At 41.5% G+C, this 14365-nt stretch overlaps 1 protein-coding gene and 1 long non-coding RNA gene across 2 annotated transcripts; both read left to right on the forward strand.

The window, feature by feature from the left end:
• The first annotated feature begins 526 nt into the window (after window positions 1-526).
• On the forward strand, window positions 527-13267 carry DIPK2A (divergent protein kinase domain 2A). The gene is made up of 3 exons (XM_081862682.1): window positions 527-1228; window positions 9294-9597; window positions 10258-13267. Exons 1-3 carry the CDS (start codon window positions 575-577, stop codon window positions 10587-10589), a joined length of 1290 nt encoding a protein of 429 aa, XP_081718808.1. The 5' UTR covers window positions 527-574; the 3' UTR covers window positions 10590-13267.
• LOC309343275 lies at window positions 1275-3026 on the forward strand. Its single transcript, XR_014157232.1, has 2 exons — window positions 1275-2578; window positions 2610-3026. It is a non-coding gene; the product is annotated as an uncharacterized lncRNA (long non-coding RNA).
• Window positions 13268-14365: the final 1098 nt, after the last annotated feature.

Consider the following 14365-nt stretch of genomic DNA (forward strand, 5'->3'; position numbering starts at 1 on the left):
CGCGCTCGCGCTTCCCAGGCCCCGCCCTCTTTCTCCCTTCTCCACCATCCCCCTCACAAAATAATAATAAAAAAAGCTTCCCGGCTCGCTTGGCTCCGCCTCACTTCCAACAATACTTTCTTGTCACCGAACCGGCCTGGCCGGCTGTGCGCCCGCGGCGGCCCTCTCCCTCCCCCCAGGTGCGCTATGTGGTAAATAGGACCGCGAGAGCGCACCCCCGCCACCCCAATCACGCGCTTCTCTTGGCAGGCGCGCGCCGCGAACAACAGTGTTGGCGGCGGCGGCGCTTATTGTTGTAGCTCCTCCCCCCTGGAGGGGGCGGGGCGGCCCTGTCCGGCAGGCTCGCGGCGGCGGCGCCGCCCCTTTACCTCCCTCCCCTCGGTAACTTGGCTCCCTTTTATCGGGCGAGCCTCGCGCCGGAGAGTTTATTGGTGCCGGAGCCGCAGCGCGGGGAGCAACGGAGCGCGCGGGGGGCGGGGGAGGCGGCGGCGGCGGCCGCCGCGAGGGGGGTTTGCCCCGCCGGCTGGAGGGGCCGGCCGGCCAGTGGGTCGGTCGCGGGCGGCGGTGACGGACGATGCTCCGTCTGGTGTCGCTGAAGTTGGGGCGCCTGTACCGCTACGTGAAGCTGGCGGTGCTGGGCGTGCTGGCGGCGGCGCTGGCCCTCAACTCGCCTTCGCTGCTGGCCTCGCTGCAGCGCAACGAGCTGGCCGAGCGGCGCTTCCTGCAGCTGAACAAGTGCCCGGCCTGCTGGGGCACCAGCTGGTGCCGCAAGTTCCTCAACGGGCAGCTGCGCCTGGAGAGCTGGGGCCGCCTGCGCCTGCTCGACTTCCTCAACGTCAAGAACGTCTACTTCGCGCGCTACGGGGAGCCCCGCGAGGGCAGCCGCCGCGTCGTCCTCAAGCGCCTGGGCTCCGCGCGCGAGCTGGCCGACATCGACGCCAAGATCTGCCGGCGCGCCACCGGCAGGGGGCGCTGCGACTTGCTCCAGGCCCTGCACGCCACCGAGTTCGCCAGCATCAACGGCGACGTGCGCCTCCTCACCCCCGACGTCGTGGAGGGCTGGTCGGACCTGGTGCACTGCCCCTCGCAGCGCCTCCTCGACCGCCTCGTCCGCCGCTACGCCGAGACCAAGGACTCGGGCAGCTTCCTGCTCCGCAACCTCAAGGACTCGGAGCGGATGCAGCTCCTCATCACGCTCGCCTTCAACCCGGAGCCCCTCGTGCTGCAGGTAAGAAGGCGACGCCGCCCACGCCGCCTCCTCCCCCCTCCCGCGTGGCCCCGCCGTATAAGCGGGATCGCACGGAGCGCTGTGCACTAGATCGCCGGCGCTGTGCCTGCTCGGGGTTCGCGTGTGAACCTCCTTTTTTTCTGGTCGATCTAGTCCAGCGTTGTCTGTCCCACGATCTCTAGAGGTGGAGACCACTTCCTCCCTGTGCGCTGCCCCTAAAAATAAATGTGTGCGAGAATCCTTTCTGAAGCACTTGCGCGGAGAGAGGTTGTTTAACAAAGTACATTTAGGAGACCGACACGTGTATTGTGTCCCAAGCTTCAGCAGACTCGTTAAGATGCCACAGAGGTCTTTGTTGTTTTTAAAGCTGCGGATACTGTCTCCTCGTGAAGTCTCTTTCTTCCTTGTATGGTTTTAGAGCATTAGCTGACATGCAGGGATGCTTGTAAGTGTGAAGTACTCACAATAGAATTTGTACGTTTATTTATTTTTAAAAAATGCTTTCAGATGTTGCTGTTTTCACATTTCCTCCGTGTAGCCTAAGCAAATAGATACAACATAGATTTGCATTCCTGTACAATCAGCCATACAAAATCAGCGGAAGTTGGACAGTTGAGCTCTGTTGTGGATTGGGCTGTGTAGTGTGTAGCTCCTTAAGCCCTTTTCCAGGACTGCCAGTAGCCATGAGAACAGAGGAAAGCAAACACCCATTCACTAACAGCTGGGGTCCTCAGTGGTCTGCAAAAACTAGTCAGGACTCTCCCTGAAAACACATATAGCCAAAGTAAAGCCCAAAGCTGCAGTGGAATAAGTTTTAACGTTTCAGAAGAAGTGTCACTGAAATCATTGGGACTCAACTCAAAAACTAATCATGCATATGAGAGGAGTTCAGTGTTGTCTTTTAAAATTAATTTTAGGAACTGAGCATACACAACAGCTGCTTATTACCTTTTTTTGGGTGCTATTAGAGGAATAGTAAAATTGTTACCTCTTTCCCCATTGTAGGTTAACCTATATTTAAAAATTCAACAATAAAAGTAGGGGTGCCTTTATTCATAAAGTACACATGGTGCTACATTTTACATTCTGTTCTTTTGCTGATTTATTTGGTAACTTTTGTATCAATCTCTGTATTTACTTTGTCGCATTGTGTAGGTGATAGTAGCAAGCAAGTATCTCTATCTTGTTACTTTAATTTTTAAAAAGCTCTTTCACCTTTTGGTGAATTCTCTTTCTAGTCATCATTTAGTCATTGAAATTGCTGTTTGTCAGAATGAAGACTTGTTGGTGCTGTAATGAAAGTCAACAACACTCACTGCTTTCAGTAATTTTAACCTAGCATTAATGTTTGTTAGACCATTAAACGTAAAAATCTGTTGAGCATTTTCGACCAGTTTGATTATTTCAGATTTGCTCTAGATATCTATCAGGACAATGTTATGAGGACAGTGCCATATTAAAACTTTTGTTGGCTTGGTTAAGAAAAAGTATGTTTTTTATTTAATAGCCAACAGTAAAAGAAACTTGGACTTAGCAATGTAGCCTAACAATTGGGAATTGTTAATATATTTATGCCATCTCTATGCCAGCTCACATTTTAATGGTATAATTTTTTCATGAAGGTATATTTCAGCTGAACAGGTTATCTTAAGCCCAAATATTGGTATGATGTTGCATCATAAATACAGGTGACTTCCTCAAGCACCTTCTAAGTGCCTTCCATGAGCAATGTAATGTTTGCATTAAATAAGTAACCTTGAATTACAACTGCTCTTATCTTTGCTACAAAATAAATAAATAAATAAATAAATAAAAAAAAAATAGTTCCCAGCCCTGTAGGCAAATATCAATAAATATGCTAAAGGAACAGTTGAGTTGCGTCCACAAACTAGAATGGTTGTCAAAGAAGTATCAAATAGACTATTGGAACAGCTGGTGCTCTCTTGAACTGTTTAGTGGCTTGGTATGTACCAGCTGGTGTATGTCTTGAAAGTTTCTTAAAGGAGAGCTATTAACTTGAAATCTAGACAGTTTCCCCCCAAAGATAACTGACATGAAGGTTTTGTCTACTATGGCTTCAGTTGCAGCTTTCTATGTAAAGTGGTTTGTCTATGCTTTTTCTCTGTTAGAATTTCACAAGGCTTCTGTTCATGGATCATAAATTGATAAAGCATATTTGTAGGTGAAGAGAATGTTTAATATAAATACATTTTAAAGAGGAGTGGCATGTCCTTCACTAAACAGAACGGTATAAAAATGTGCTGTGCCACTTAGAATATATTTTGCTGAGAAACTAATGAAACACTGCATATAAAACAGAACAACACAGATCATGCTACAGTTGGTGTGAATATAATTATTGGTTACAAAGTGCTTGATGTACAAAGTGCTCTACAATTTGTAAACAGCTCTGTAAGATACCTAGACTAAGATATAATCACGTCCTGAGTCTGAACTTTATTTGGTGGAAATTCACTGTGAGTCTCCCCTTTTGAAAATGTAATTCTCTTTCTGTAACACAACTCTGGTTTGTAAGGAGGTTAAACACGAATTAGAAGATGTACACATATTGGATATTAGGCATCCAGCCCATAATTGATTTAGCAATGTCATATGTCAGTGACTAAATTATATAATTTAGTGAAATCTCTCACAGTTAGCTCAAGCTCCCCGAAGTCCACAAGTAAAAGTTTCATTTAATCATTGCTTGCTACTTTAAAAGGAGTATGAGACCCATGTTGGGCAAAATATTCCTGCATTGCAGGGGGGTTGACTAGTTGACACTCATGGTTCCTTTCAACTCAACAATTCCGTGATTCTCAAATTTCAACTAATGTGCATTGGTCACTAGGTGCCAATTATAATACTAGCAGTACAATCCTATGCATGTATAAGTCTTATTGACTTCAGTGGAATTGTTTCAGGTAAACATGTAGGATTGCAGCCCAATATACATAAGTAATAGCTCTTCCATTAGCCCTTTTCGTGTGTGGATTGTAAGAACAGGTTTTCTATTCTGTCACCAATTATGTGCAATATCAGTTGCGACATTCATTTAATTAATATCCAAATTATGACTCAGCAGTTCTTGTAGCTCATAGTTCTCTTCCAACCACCACTGCAAAAAAGTCTAGTTGCTTTCAAATATTTCCAGGGTTCACTTCTGATCTGCTGAAATCCTGCTAAAATACATAGTGTAGTTCATTTAAAGACCCATTGCTTGTCGGATAAACATACTTTTAATAGGTGTGTAAGTTGGCACTGTTTGCATTACAAGAGCTAGCTAATGTTAAAGACTTTCTGTTCGACAGATACTTATTAGTATGTATTGTTTCAATAATGTAACTAGCACTGATAAAAAGCCAAGGTAAAAATTTTGATAACCCTGGATTAATATAAGAGAATGCTGATGATTAAGGAGCAAGGTGAATGTGATTCACATGTTAGATATTGTGATCAGACTAAATGATGCACGACTGGGTGCTAAATAGAAGGCTGATCTTTGATTTTATAATGGGAAATGTGTCTCGAATAATCCACTAAACTGTAGTGATTCTTGGATTATAAGACTTTTTATCAGAGATTGGAAGCTTAGTTTGAAGCCTATTTGGAGTATGGATTACTTGTAAAGTGGCAGTACTTATGAAATGCACATTGCCACAACAGACAGCCTTTATTTTAGCTAGTTTTGAGATTATTTAAGCTTGACCTACATTTGAAGAGATTGTCAAGGCCAGAGGAAAAGCTTTATTACAGAAACATCTTTCAACAGCGTGTCTCATCTGTATCCCTAAGTGTTGAGATAGAAGCTCAGTGCTCTACTTAATTTTACTAATCTGTGTACCTAAATACATTTCATATTTATATTACTAAACAATATATACTTCTGTGGGTGAAAACAGCCTACTACGGTGGGGGGGGGGGGACACGGCAGTTTAAGGGAGGAATTTGCTGGGTATTCCAGTCTAAATGATCAATGACTCTCAAGCATCTGCAACAAGGATCTGTAATAAATATTCTGTGACCTATTATAGCTAGGAATCCAAAACTGACATAAAAACACAGTTCTGCTACTATATAGGAGTGTAAGTATTTGCCTAAAATTGTACAGGTTTTCTATGAAAAAAAAAGTTTGTCCTTCAATTTGCTGTATTTTTTCATTGTTCTTAGCAATCATTCTTCATATCATCGTGTCCTGTCACAGTGGAAAAGTAATTATGATTTCTTGTTTGAGAACCGTGAATTTGGTTGTCTAGCAAGACAATGTAGGTGTGTTTCGACTGAGATTTAAATTTCCAAAATAAATTTAAATAGCATTACTGCTACAAGTGCCTTGGAGTACATTTTAAATTTTAAGTTCATTTCCTTTGACCAAGTGTATTGGCTTGTTATTTTTATTATTTATAATACTCTTGTTCCTGATTTTTCATATTTTAAATATGAGATGTTTCTAGATCTCACTAGATATGGGCTTGCAGTTTTTACACCTGATTCTGCAAGCGTAGCTGTCTCTTTCATAATAGTGAGTAATAAATAACTAAGATGCTGATTTCATCAGATACCGGTGCTGTTGTAGAACTTAATTTCAAGACTGTAACACTGCAAAGTGTGTTCTACAAGGATGCTTGTTCTAAGGTCAGGTCAACTTTAGTATTGAGCAAGTGTACAACTAGTCAAGCAGGGTGGATTGATTTGAATCAGCAGTTTTAGAGCTTTATGCCTGTGGGCCTAATTAGGACCTGCCAGGTCTTTGAATTTGGCCACAAAGGTCATTTTGGGCAAGCCAGACCCACCCATCAATCATACAGTGTCAGGCATAGTTATCTGTTATCTCTAACGGAAACATTAAATGCTAGGTTTGGAAATAAGGGAAGACCAGCACTGAGATTGGAGATAAACTTTTGCCTGCTCCCATTACAGTTGTGCCTTGGTTCTCAAATGTCTTGTGAGTCGAATGTTTTTGCTCCTGAATGCCACAAACTCAGAAGTGAATGTTCTGGTTTGTGAGTGTTTTTTGGATGCCAAATGTCTGATGGGGCTTCCACAGCTTCTGATTGAGTGCAGGAAGCTCCTGCAGCCAATCGGAAGCTGCGCCTTGGTTTTTGAACATTTTCGGAAGTCGAACAGACTTCCGGAACGGATTCTGTTCGAGAACCAAGGTAAGACTGTACTTTAACTGTGAATCACGCGATGTCAAGTGATTGACAGCTAGGCAGCCCTGCTCAGCTGTCAATATGATTCTATGGCTACATCCATTTCTGCATCCCTGATTTAAATTAACAAATTAATCAAACAACTAACACAACTTTTTAAATAACCTTTGTAATAATAGGTATATCCTAAACCGAAGCATATGCTAACAAATTGATATACATGCAATCATATATTTTATTTACTACCTAGGAAGTAAGCTAAAGCTTTGCTCGCTCAATATGAAAGAAGCCAGAGAAGAGTGAAGCCCAGTCTCCTGAGCAGCATAAAACAGCACCCTGCTCGTTCAGGCAGTTGGCATCACATTGGAGTTAAGAGGTCCTGCAGATGATTTGCTGGATGATCCTTGTGAAATGCAGTACGCTGCCTCTTAGACTTAGAGCTTGAATTTGGATACTACTCCCTGCTGCTAGGATGCCCATTATTAATGCATTACTTGTGCCATATTTACGGAAGTTGATGTCAACAGGCTGATCTGAACATGGCATTAATTTCTTTGGATAGAAAAACAAACTTATCAGTCTAGTAAAAAAATGTAGGCTAGTAACTTTTTAAGCTAATTTACAAGGCTGCCTATACTATGTGACACCCTTCCTCTCTGTTTTCAGTATGCCTATTTGCACCAGAAGTGTGCGATTATGCAAACCATGGAATTACCTGCTGCAATTGCTTCTTGACTTCTTCCCCATCTGTGCGTCCCAGCTATACGCTTGCTTGTTTAGTTGGCAAACCCGTTTTTTAAACCTTACTTGCCTTCAGGAATCCTTCAAACGCAACAGATATAAGCTAAATGTCATCAGAACTGTTATTAATGTGAGCCGTGAGCCATGAGCTCTATGCAGATGCAGACTTCTTCCAAGAGAGTTTTCCATTTAAGGTGGAATGTTGTTTTCCTCTGCTCAACACATGTTAAAGCCCATTCTTGTTAGTTGTTCTTGCCACCTGGCTGAACTGAGCAAAAAAGATTAGGCCTCTGTGGCTTTCCGTGGCCATGCAAAGAATGACAATGCTCATTTTGCTGTACTACAAAAGTATGTGGCTATATAAACTCGGCACTAATTCAAAACCCAGGAAATTCCTGGGTGGTTCACCCAGAGCTCCCAGAGCCAAACTGCCAAGCTGCTCTTTGGCATCTCAATTTGTTCCTGGGATTTGTTGCACTTGCAATTAAGGAGATGTCCCTAGTGCTGAGTATGCATGATATTTGGCTTACTGCTGCTATTTAATACAATAAACAGAAGAACAATGTGAAACGTACATGTGCTTGCTTGTGCTACTGATGAGTAATTTTAAATATGGTTGTTTCTGAGTTAACAGAGCAGCTGTAGTGTGCATCTAATTGTTTGGATCTTTCGTCAAATATAGCAGGTAATGCAATGACAATATGCTTGTATTAATATTAGTGTGCTATGATAATGCCTGAATATGGTACATTGTCTGTGAATAATACCAGTATTTGGCAAGTGGCAATCAACTGTGATCAGCATTGACTTAGCAAATTGGAAGTCTGCAATGGCTTGCTAAGTAGTACAGCGAATCTACCACACTTCTACATCTGATCAAGTAAAGTAGATGTTAGACCTGCCAGGTGGCTGAATGCACATAATGGTATGCTAACACCTGGTATGTTTTATATTCACTTTATGTTCTAGAACAATTGTACAGCACTTTTGTACAGAACGCAGATAGCTTTGTGTGAATAATTTGGAATTATAATTTGAAAGCAGCTCTGAAGTAAAGGGAGTAGGGAGCACGCCATCCAGGCAACTGCCGCCTGTTGAGCACACCTGAATAATAGAAGTACTTGGTTTCTTTGCTAGACCTCTGGGACATACAAAAAATGAGACACAGCACCAAGCATCTGGGGACTTTTTGCAAACATCTGAAGAACAGAGCTCTTGATGTGAGAGGACAATGGTGGGGAAGCCCTTTAATAGGTTAAAGGGGTTAAAGGTAAAGGGACCCCTGAGCATTAGGTCCAGTCGTGACCGACTCTGGGGTTGCGGCACTCATCTCGCTTTATTGGCTGAGGGAGCTGGTGTACAGCTTCTGGGTCATGTGGCCAGCATGATTAAGCTGCTTCTGGCGAACCAGAGCAGTGCACAGAAACACCATTTACCTTCCTGCTGAAGCGGTACCTATTTATCTACTTGCACTTTGACATGCTTTCGAACTGCTAGGTTGGCAGGAGCAGAGACCGAGCAATGGGAGCTCACCCCGTCGCAGGGATTTGAACCACTGACCTTCTGATCGGCAAGTCCTATGCTCTGTGGTTTAACGCACAGCGCCACCCAGGGTTAACTAACTTACATCCCTTCAGATGTTGCAGAACTTCAACTCCATCATCCCTGATCACCAACTGTTCTCATGGAGTTTTGTTTTCAAGTAAACTAGTACAGAACCTCTGGGACATAGTGGGGAAAAAACCTATAGAGATTGGAGAGCAAGTGTGGGTGTTTGGTATGTTCACCCAATTGCTTTACTAATACAGCATTTTCATGCAGGTCTCCTAGACAAATTGAAGGACCAAAAGAAGATGCATCATATGCAAAGTGAAAACAAATACATAGTGACAACATCAGTGTGTGCCAGCAGCTCACCAAATCCCAGGCCTGTTTGAAACAAATGTGTTATTTTGCTGGATTGGTGCAGAATTTATAGATATGCAGGATTACACTCTGCCTGTTCTTTAGCACTTGTCCCCACCCCAGTGTTTGGGGAATCAATGGATAATTCCTCATAGGCAATGAACAACACTGCCATCTCAAATAGCTAAATGCTTCTAAACATCACATATTTTAAAGTTGCAAATGTATTTGTGGTTAATATTAATGAAATGCATTTCCCTTTGCAGAGTTTTCCTTCTGATGAGGGCTGGCCATTTGCAAAATATTTAGGAGCATGTGGAAGAATGGTGGCTGTAAACTATGTGGGAGAAGAACTCTGGAGCTACTTCAGCGCTTCATGGGAAAAACGTGTGGACCTGGCATGGCAGTTAATGGAAATAGCTGAGCAGCTGACAAATAATGACTTTGAATTTGCACTCTACCTCCTTGATGTCAGCTTTGACAACTTCGCAGTAGGCCCTAGAGATGGGAAGGTCATCATTGTGGATGCTGAAAATGTTTTGGTGGCAGATAAAAGGTTAATCAAGCAAAGTAAGTTGGTTTCTTTTTCACCCCCAAGACTGTTGGTTCTTGTTTTGCATATGAATAGTTTAAGATATGGGTTTTTAAAAATGCTTTATGATTTATCAGTTCAGTTAATGCAGCAGTTAATTATTAAATAACAATTGTAGCAGCTCATATTTGAACATGTTGAAACAAACAAATCCATTACTACATGGGCACACTGAACAAACCTGAACTTGAGTTTTGTTTCATTCTGTACAAGACAAAAAGCAAGAGAACAGTTACTCCCTTCTGACAAGTTTATTTAATACATTTTTAATCCCTGTAGCCGGTGGTCACTTTCACAATATTGCTCTTACTTTTTCTTCATAGTAATATGCATGTACCTAGGCAATCTTAGAAATCACACTTTGTGGATTCTCTGAAACATACAATGCTTTGAACAATCCCTATGAGAAGGTTTGCCTCAAGGTTCTTTGTAGTTTCCCCCCTTAAACAGCCAATATTTCATGAGCAAGCTTTATTTCATGTTAGTGGTAAATAGTACACTATTTCTGTAAATTGCCTTCAGACAGACTATTAGGGTATAAAAGAACTTGGGGTAGATTTTCATCTTCAGGCTTTAGAATCATGAAATTCTTTGCTTTCTGGGCTTCTTACTGTTTGTTCTTTTTATGCATTTCACAGATAAACCTGAAAACTGGGATGTTTGGTATGAAAGCAAGTTCGATGACTGTGATAAGGAAGCTTGTCTTTCTTTCTCAAAGGAGATTTTGTGCACTCGTGTCACTGTGGACCACAACTACTATGCTATTTGCCAGAACCTTTTATCAAGACATGCCACCTGGCGTGGCACTTCTGGAGGTCTTCTTCATGATCCTCCAGCTGAAATTGCCAAAGATGGTCGACTTGAGGCCTTGCTGGATGAGTGTGCCAATCCAAAGAAGCGATATGGTAGATTCCTAGCTGCAAAAGAATTACGTGAATACCTTGGACGACTAAGTAATAATGTGAGGTAGTTCATAGTGGCCAAAAACTTTGATCCTGGGGAAAAGGCACATGGAAAAAAATAAGTTATGGACATCAAAGAAAAAACTTGTTACTGGTATATGGGGAATGCTCTGTATAAACAGGCAAGGTTACATATCCCACTGCAACCTGAGCTACTTTTGACTGGGTCAGATGACAAGATTAACAACTTAAGTGACTCTCATCCATAGGACTTCACATAAATCTGAGATAGTTCCACAATTTTGTGAAACTGATGACATAACTTGGAAAGTCAAGTTATATTTGCCTGTTTTAAAGGCTTTTATTTCTGATGTCATTGTCTCTCTATTTCTCTCTGCCCCTCCCATGCATACAACTTACTAAGCTGGTATTTGCATACATACTGATAAGTCCTAGGTCTCTCTCATAGTTCTAAAACTAGTAGGTCTTTGTTTGAATACTGTGCACTATTTGAGTACAGGATTCCTCTGCTTATTCTAATGCTGAGTTCTTTCCACTGTTTCTTACTGTTTGTATGCCTTATTAAGGATATGCTTATAAAAGCAGTCTTAAATATTGCGTGGACATAACCATTACATTTGAATTCTTTGTAATTCTACTGCGGGTAATGTTTCACAAGATGGCTAACTGTAAAATTCCATCTTTATTCCATTAGGTGAAAATAATTATTCAGCAGGGAATCATGATCTGAGAACTAATGAAGATAGTTGGAAGTTTGGAGTAAAGCAGTACAACTAGTTAAAATGAAGACAAAATACCATTTTGCTAGTATACTAAATCATAAGCCAAAGAAAATGGTTGTGCGTCTCTAGTCACCTAAATCTGTACTGTAGTGACACTAATCCATTGACTTAGATTTCAGTGGGTTTGTAGATCATTCTTTAGGAGAAACTTTGCTACTAGTTAAAAGCTTAGGAAACTCCACATGTGAATGAGAAAATGCCTAGCAGGCTAGCATTTGTTCTGCATTATTCACAGTTCTGCTGAATTTGCAATGTGATGATGTTTACGGAACTTTCAACCGTAGGGTTGGCTATTTAATAGTACTCATGTTTACTGTAGAGGCCTTGCATTGCATTAAGTCTTTCAGTTCAGTCTTGTAATGGTTACTATACACCTGAAATTGCTCCCACAGATCGGAACCTGAATGAGAAATTGGACCACTGCTAAAATTAATTCTCCTCCCCCCGCCTCTTTTAAAGCTTGTTTTCCTTTTCTTTGCACATGGTAGCAATTGCAGAGATTTTCATGATTGGAGTGATGAAATTCAAAAGCTTCTGGTTATAGGAAGTGACTGACTAGCTATAATTTTTGTTTTATATTTGCTAAGCAGATTTATATACCGCTTTAACAAAAGATTACCGAAGCGGTGTACAATACAAAAATTCAATATACACTAAAAACTACAAAAAACAAAGTATAAAAATAAATCACATTGCTCAATGGTATGTACAGATGGAGGTCACACTTCAGAAAAAGCATGTGGACAAAAAAGTCTTAAGCAAGTGTCTAAAATTGACAGGCAGTTCCATAGTGGAAGTGCTTCAACATTGAACTCTCTGCTTCTGGTGTTCTTAGAGCAGCCCTCAGGAGCAAGAGGCACCATTGAGAGTGCTTTTCTTTATGACTGCATTGACTGGGGTGGAATAAGAAGGGTTTCCACATTCTGAGAACTATTAGTTTGGTGTTGAGAAATTCATCTGGACAGATGGAGCAAAGCAGTAGAAAAGGGATGACAAAACCATTCTGTTTCAAAACTGAAAGCATGCTGATTACCCCAGAAAGTTTGAAATGATTTTTTCAAATGTCATTTCTATTTGGTCCGCATAGTCCTAACATACAGCTGCTCATTTTCATATTGTGTTTCTACAATGTAAATTTATTCCAGTTTGTTCTTGGGCTGTTCCCTGCTGGAATAATTCTTCTTGCTGTGGGATCCCCTTTTACCTTTGATATTATGGCACAACCCCATAGCACATTAGGCATGTTCGAGTCCGACAGAAATGATTTCAATTTAATTGTGTTTATATCCCATTTAATTCAGAAAGCATAATTTTGGCTGGTTTTTCCCCTGGATTCTTTTGCCTGTAGTCACATAGCATTTATGTTGGCTTTATTTTGATTCAATTTGCAAGCAAAACCTAAATGTGAGACTAAACACTAGCCTGCCATGAAAAGCCTTTTAATCTCAATATTAATTTAATACCCACAATTTCTGATGAATGAGATGGATGATTGCTGTAGGCTTTAAACAACACACACAAAAAAACAAACCACTGCCAGCTATTGAGGCAGTTCGACTGCCAAATGTTCCTTGTGAGGTTGGGGTTGGAGTCCATGTTCCCCCTTGGAAAATGTGCTCATGAAGCAGGATTCCAATGACAAAAGGAGTCCACAATTCTCAGTCTACAGGGAAAACACCTATGTGGAAAGCAATAAGTTTCCTTCAATTTGCACCTATCAAGTATTTATTGTACAAGGACAATTTATATTTTTAGTCATTACCCACGAATAATGGTGAAATATTTTTTGAATGAGATGTTTGGGGTTTGTATGTGCATAAAAATTGTCTTTTGTACTGTAAGTTACTGTTTAATTTGATTATCAAAACTGTCTCCTGTGCCTTTATACTAAGGTTGTTTTTACAACTTCTCTTGACTATTAATAAAAAAGTACTTTAAGAAAATTTTCTTGACCATGTTTAAACGAACACACTTTTTGATACCGCAGCTCTATCTGCAGCTATTGGCCCCTGATGGCTAAATGAAGCCCCTATATTCTGAGGCAGTATGTCACTGATTACTACTAGTTTTGGGGGGAAGGTGTAAGGGCTGCTGCCTGTTTGCTCCTTTTGGGGGTTGATGAACACATGAGCTGAGTTTGCTGGATGGCCCATTTAATCCAGCAGGTTGTTCAGTGGCCAACCAAATACCTATGAGAAGGTTGCAAGCTTCCATTGGCATCAGACTCTGGCCCCCTTAGGACATGGGATAGTTGAATGGGCTGCTCTTTTTATGATTTGTAGGTTGAATATTAATCTTATTAATTGGAATAACTTTAGTTAGGATGGGGCAACACTGGGGGGGCAGGGACCTCTGTATTATGGTGGTACTGCATCTATTGATCATAACGGTAAAGGTAAAGGGATCCCTGACCATTAGGTCCAGTCGTGACCGACTCTGGGGTTGCGGCACTCGTCTCACTTTATTGGCCGAGGGAGCCGGCATACAGCTTCAAAGTCATGTGGCCAGCATGACTAAGCCGCTTCTGGCAAACCAGAGCAGCGCACGCAAACACTGTTTACCTTCCCACTGGAGCGGTACCTATTTATATACTTGCACTTGACGTGATTTCGAACTGCTAGGTTGGCAGGAGCAGGGACCGAGCAACGGGAGCTCACCCCGTTGCAGGGATTCGAACCACCGACCTTCTGATCGGCAAGTCCTAAGCTCTGTGGTTTAACCCACAGCACCACCTGCATCCCCTATTGATCATAGATAGGACTAATTCTCTTTCACAAAATATTTCTCTATGGGTGCTTCTATTTGTATGGATTCAGTATAACTGAGAATTGCAGGGAACTGGGGGATTGCTTAAGCAGAAGATGGCTTTTCTGACAATTTCTCTCTCTTTTTTTAAAAAAAATATTTTTTATTCAATTTTTAAAACACATAATTAAAAGACAAACATCACAAAACACAAACAAACATAAACAAATCAAACATAAATAAATTCATAGTCTTATTTTCTTGTAACTTCTTTCAATCGACTTCCCCATACCTCC

Source organism: Podarcis erhardii (assembly GCF_964252035.2).
Source record: "Podarcis erhardii genome assembly, chromosome: 5".
NCBI classification, from domain to species: Eukaryota; Metazoa; Chordata; class Lepidosauria; order Squamata; family Lacertidae; genus Podarcis; species Podarcis erhardii.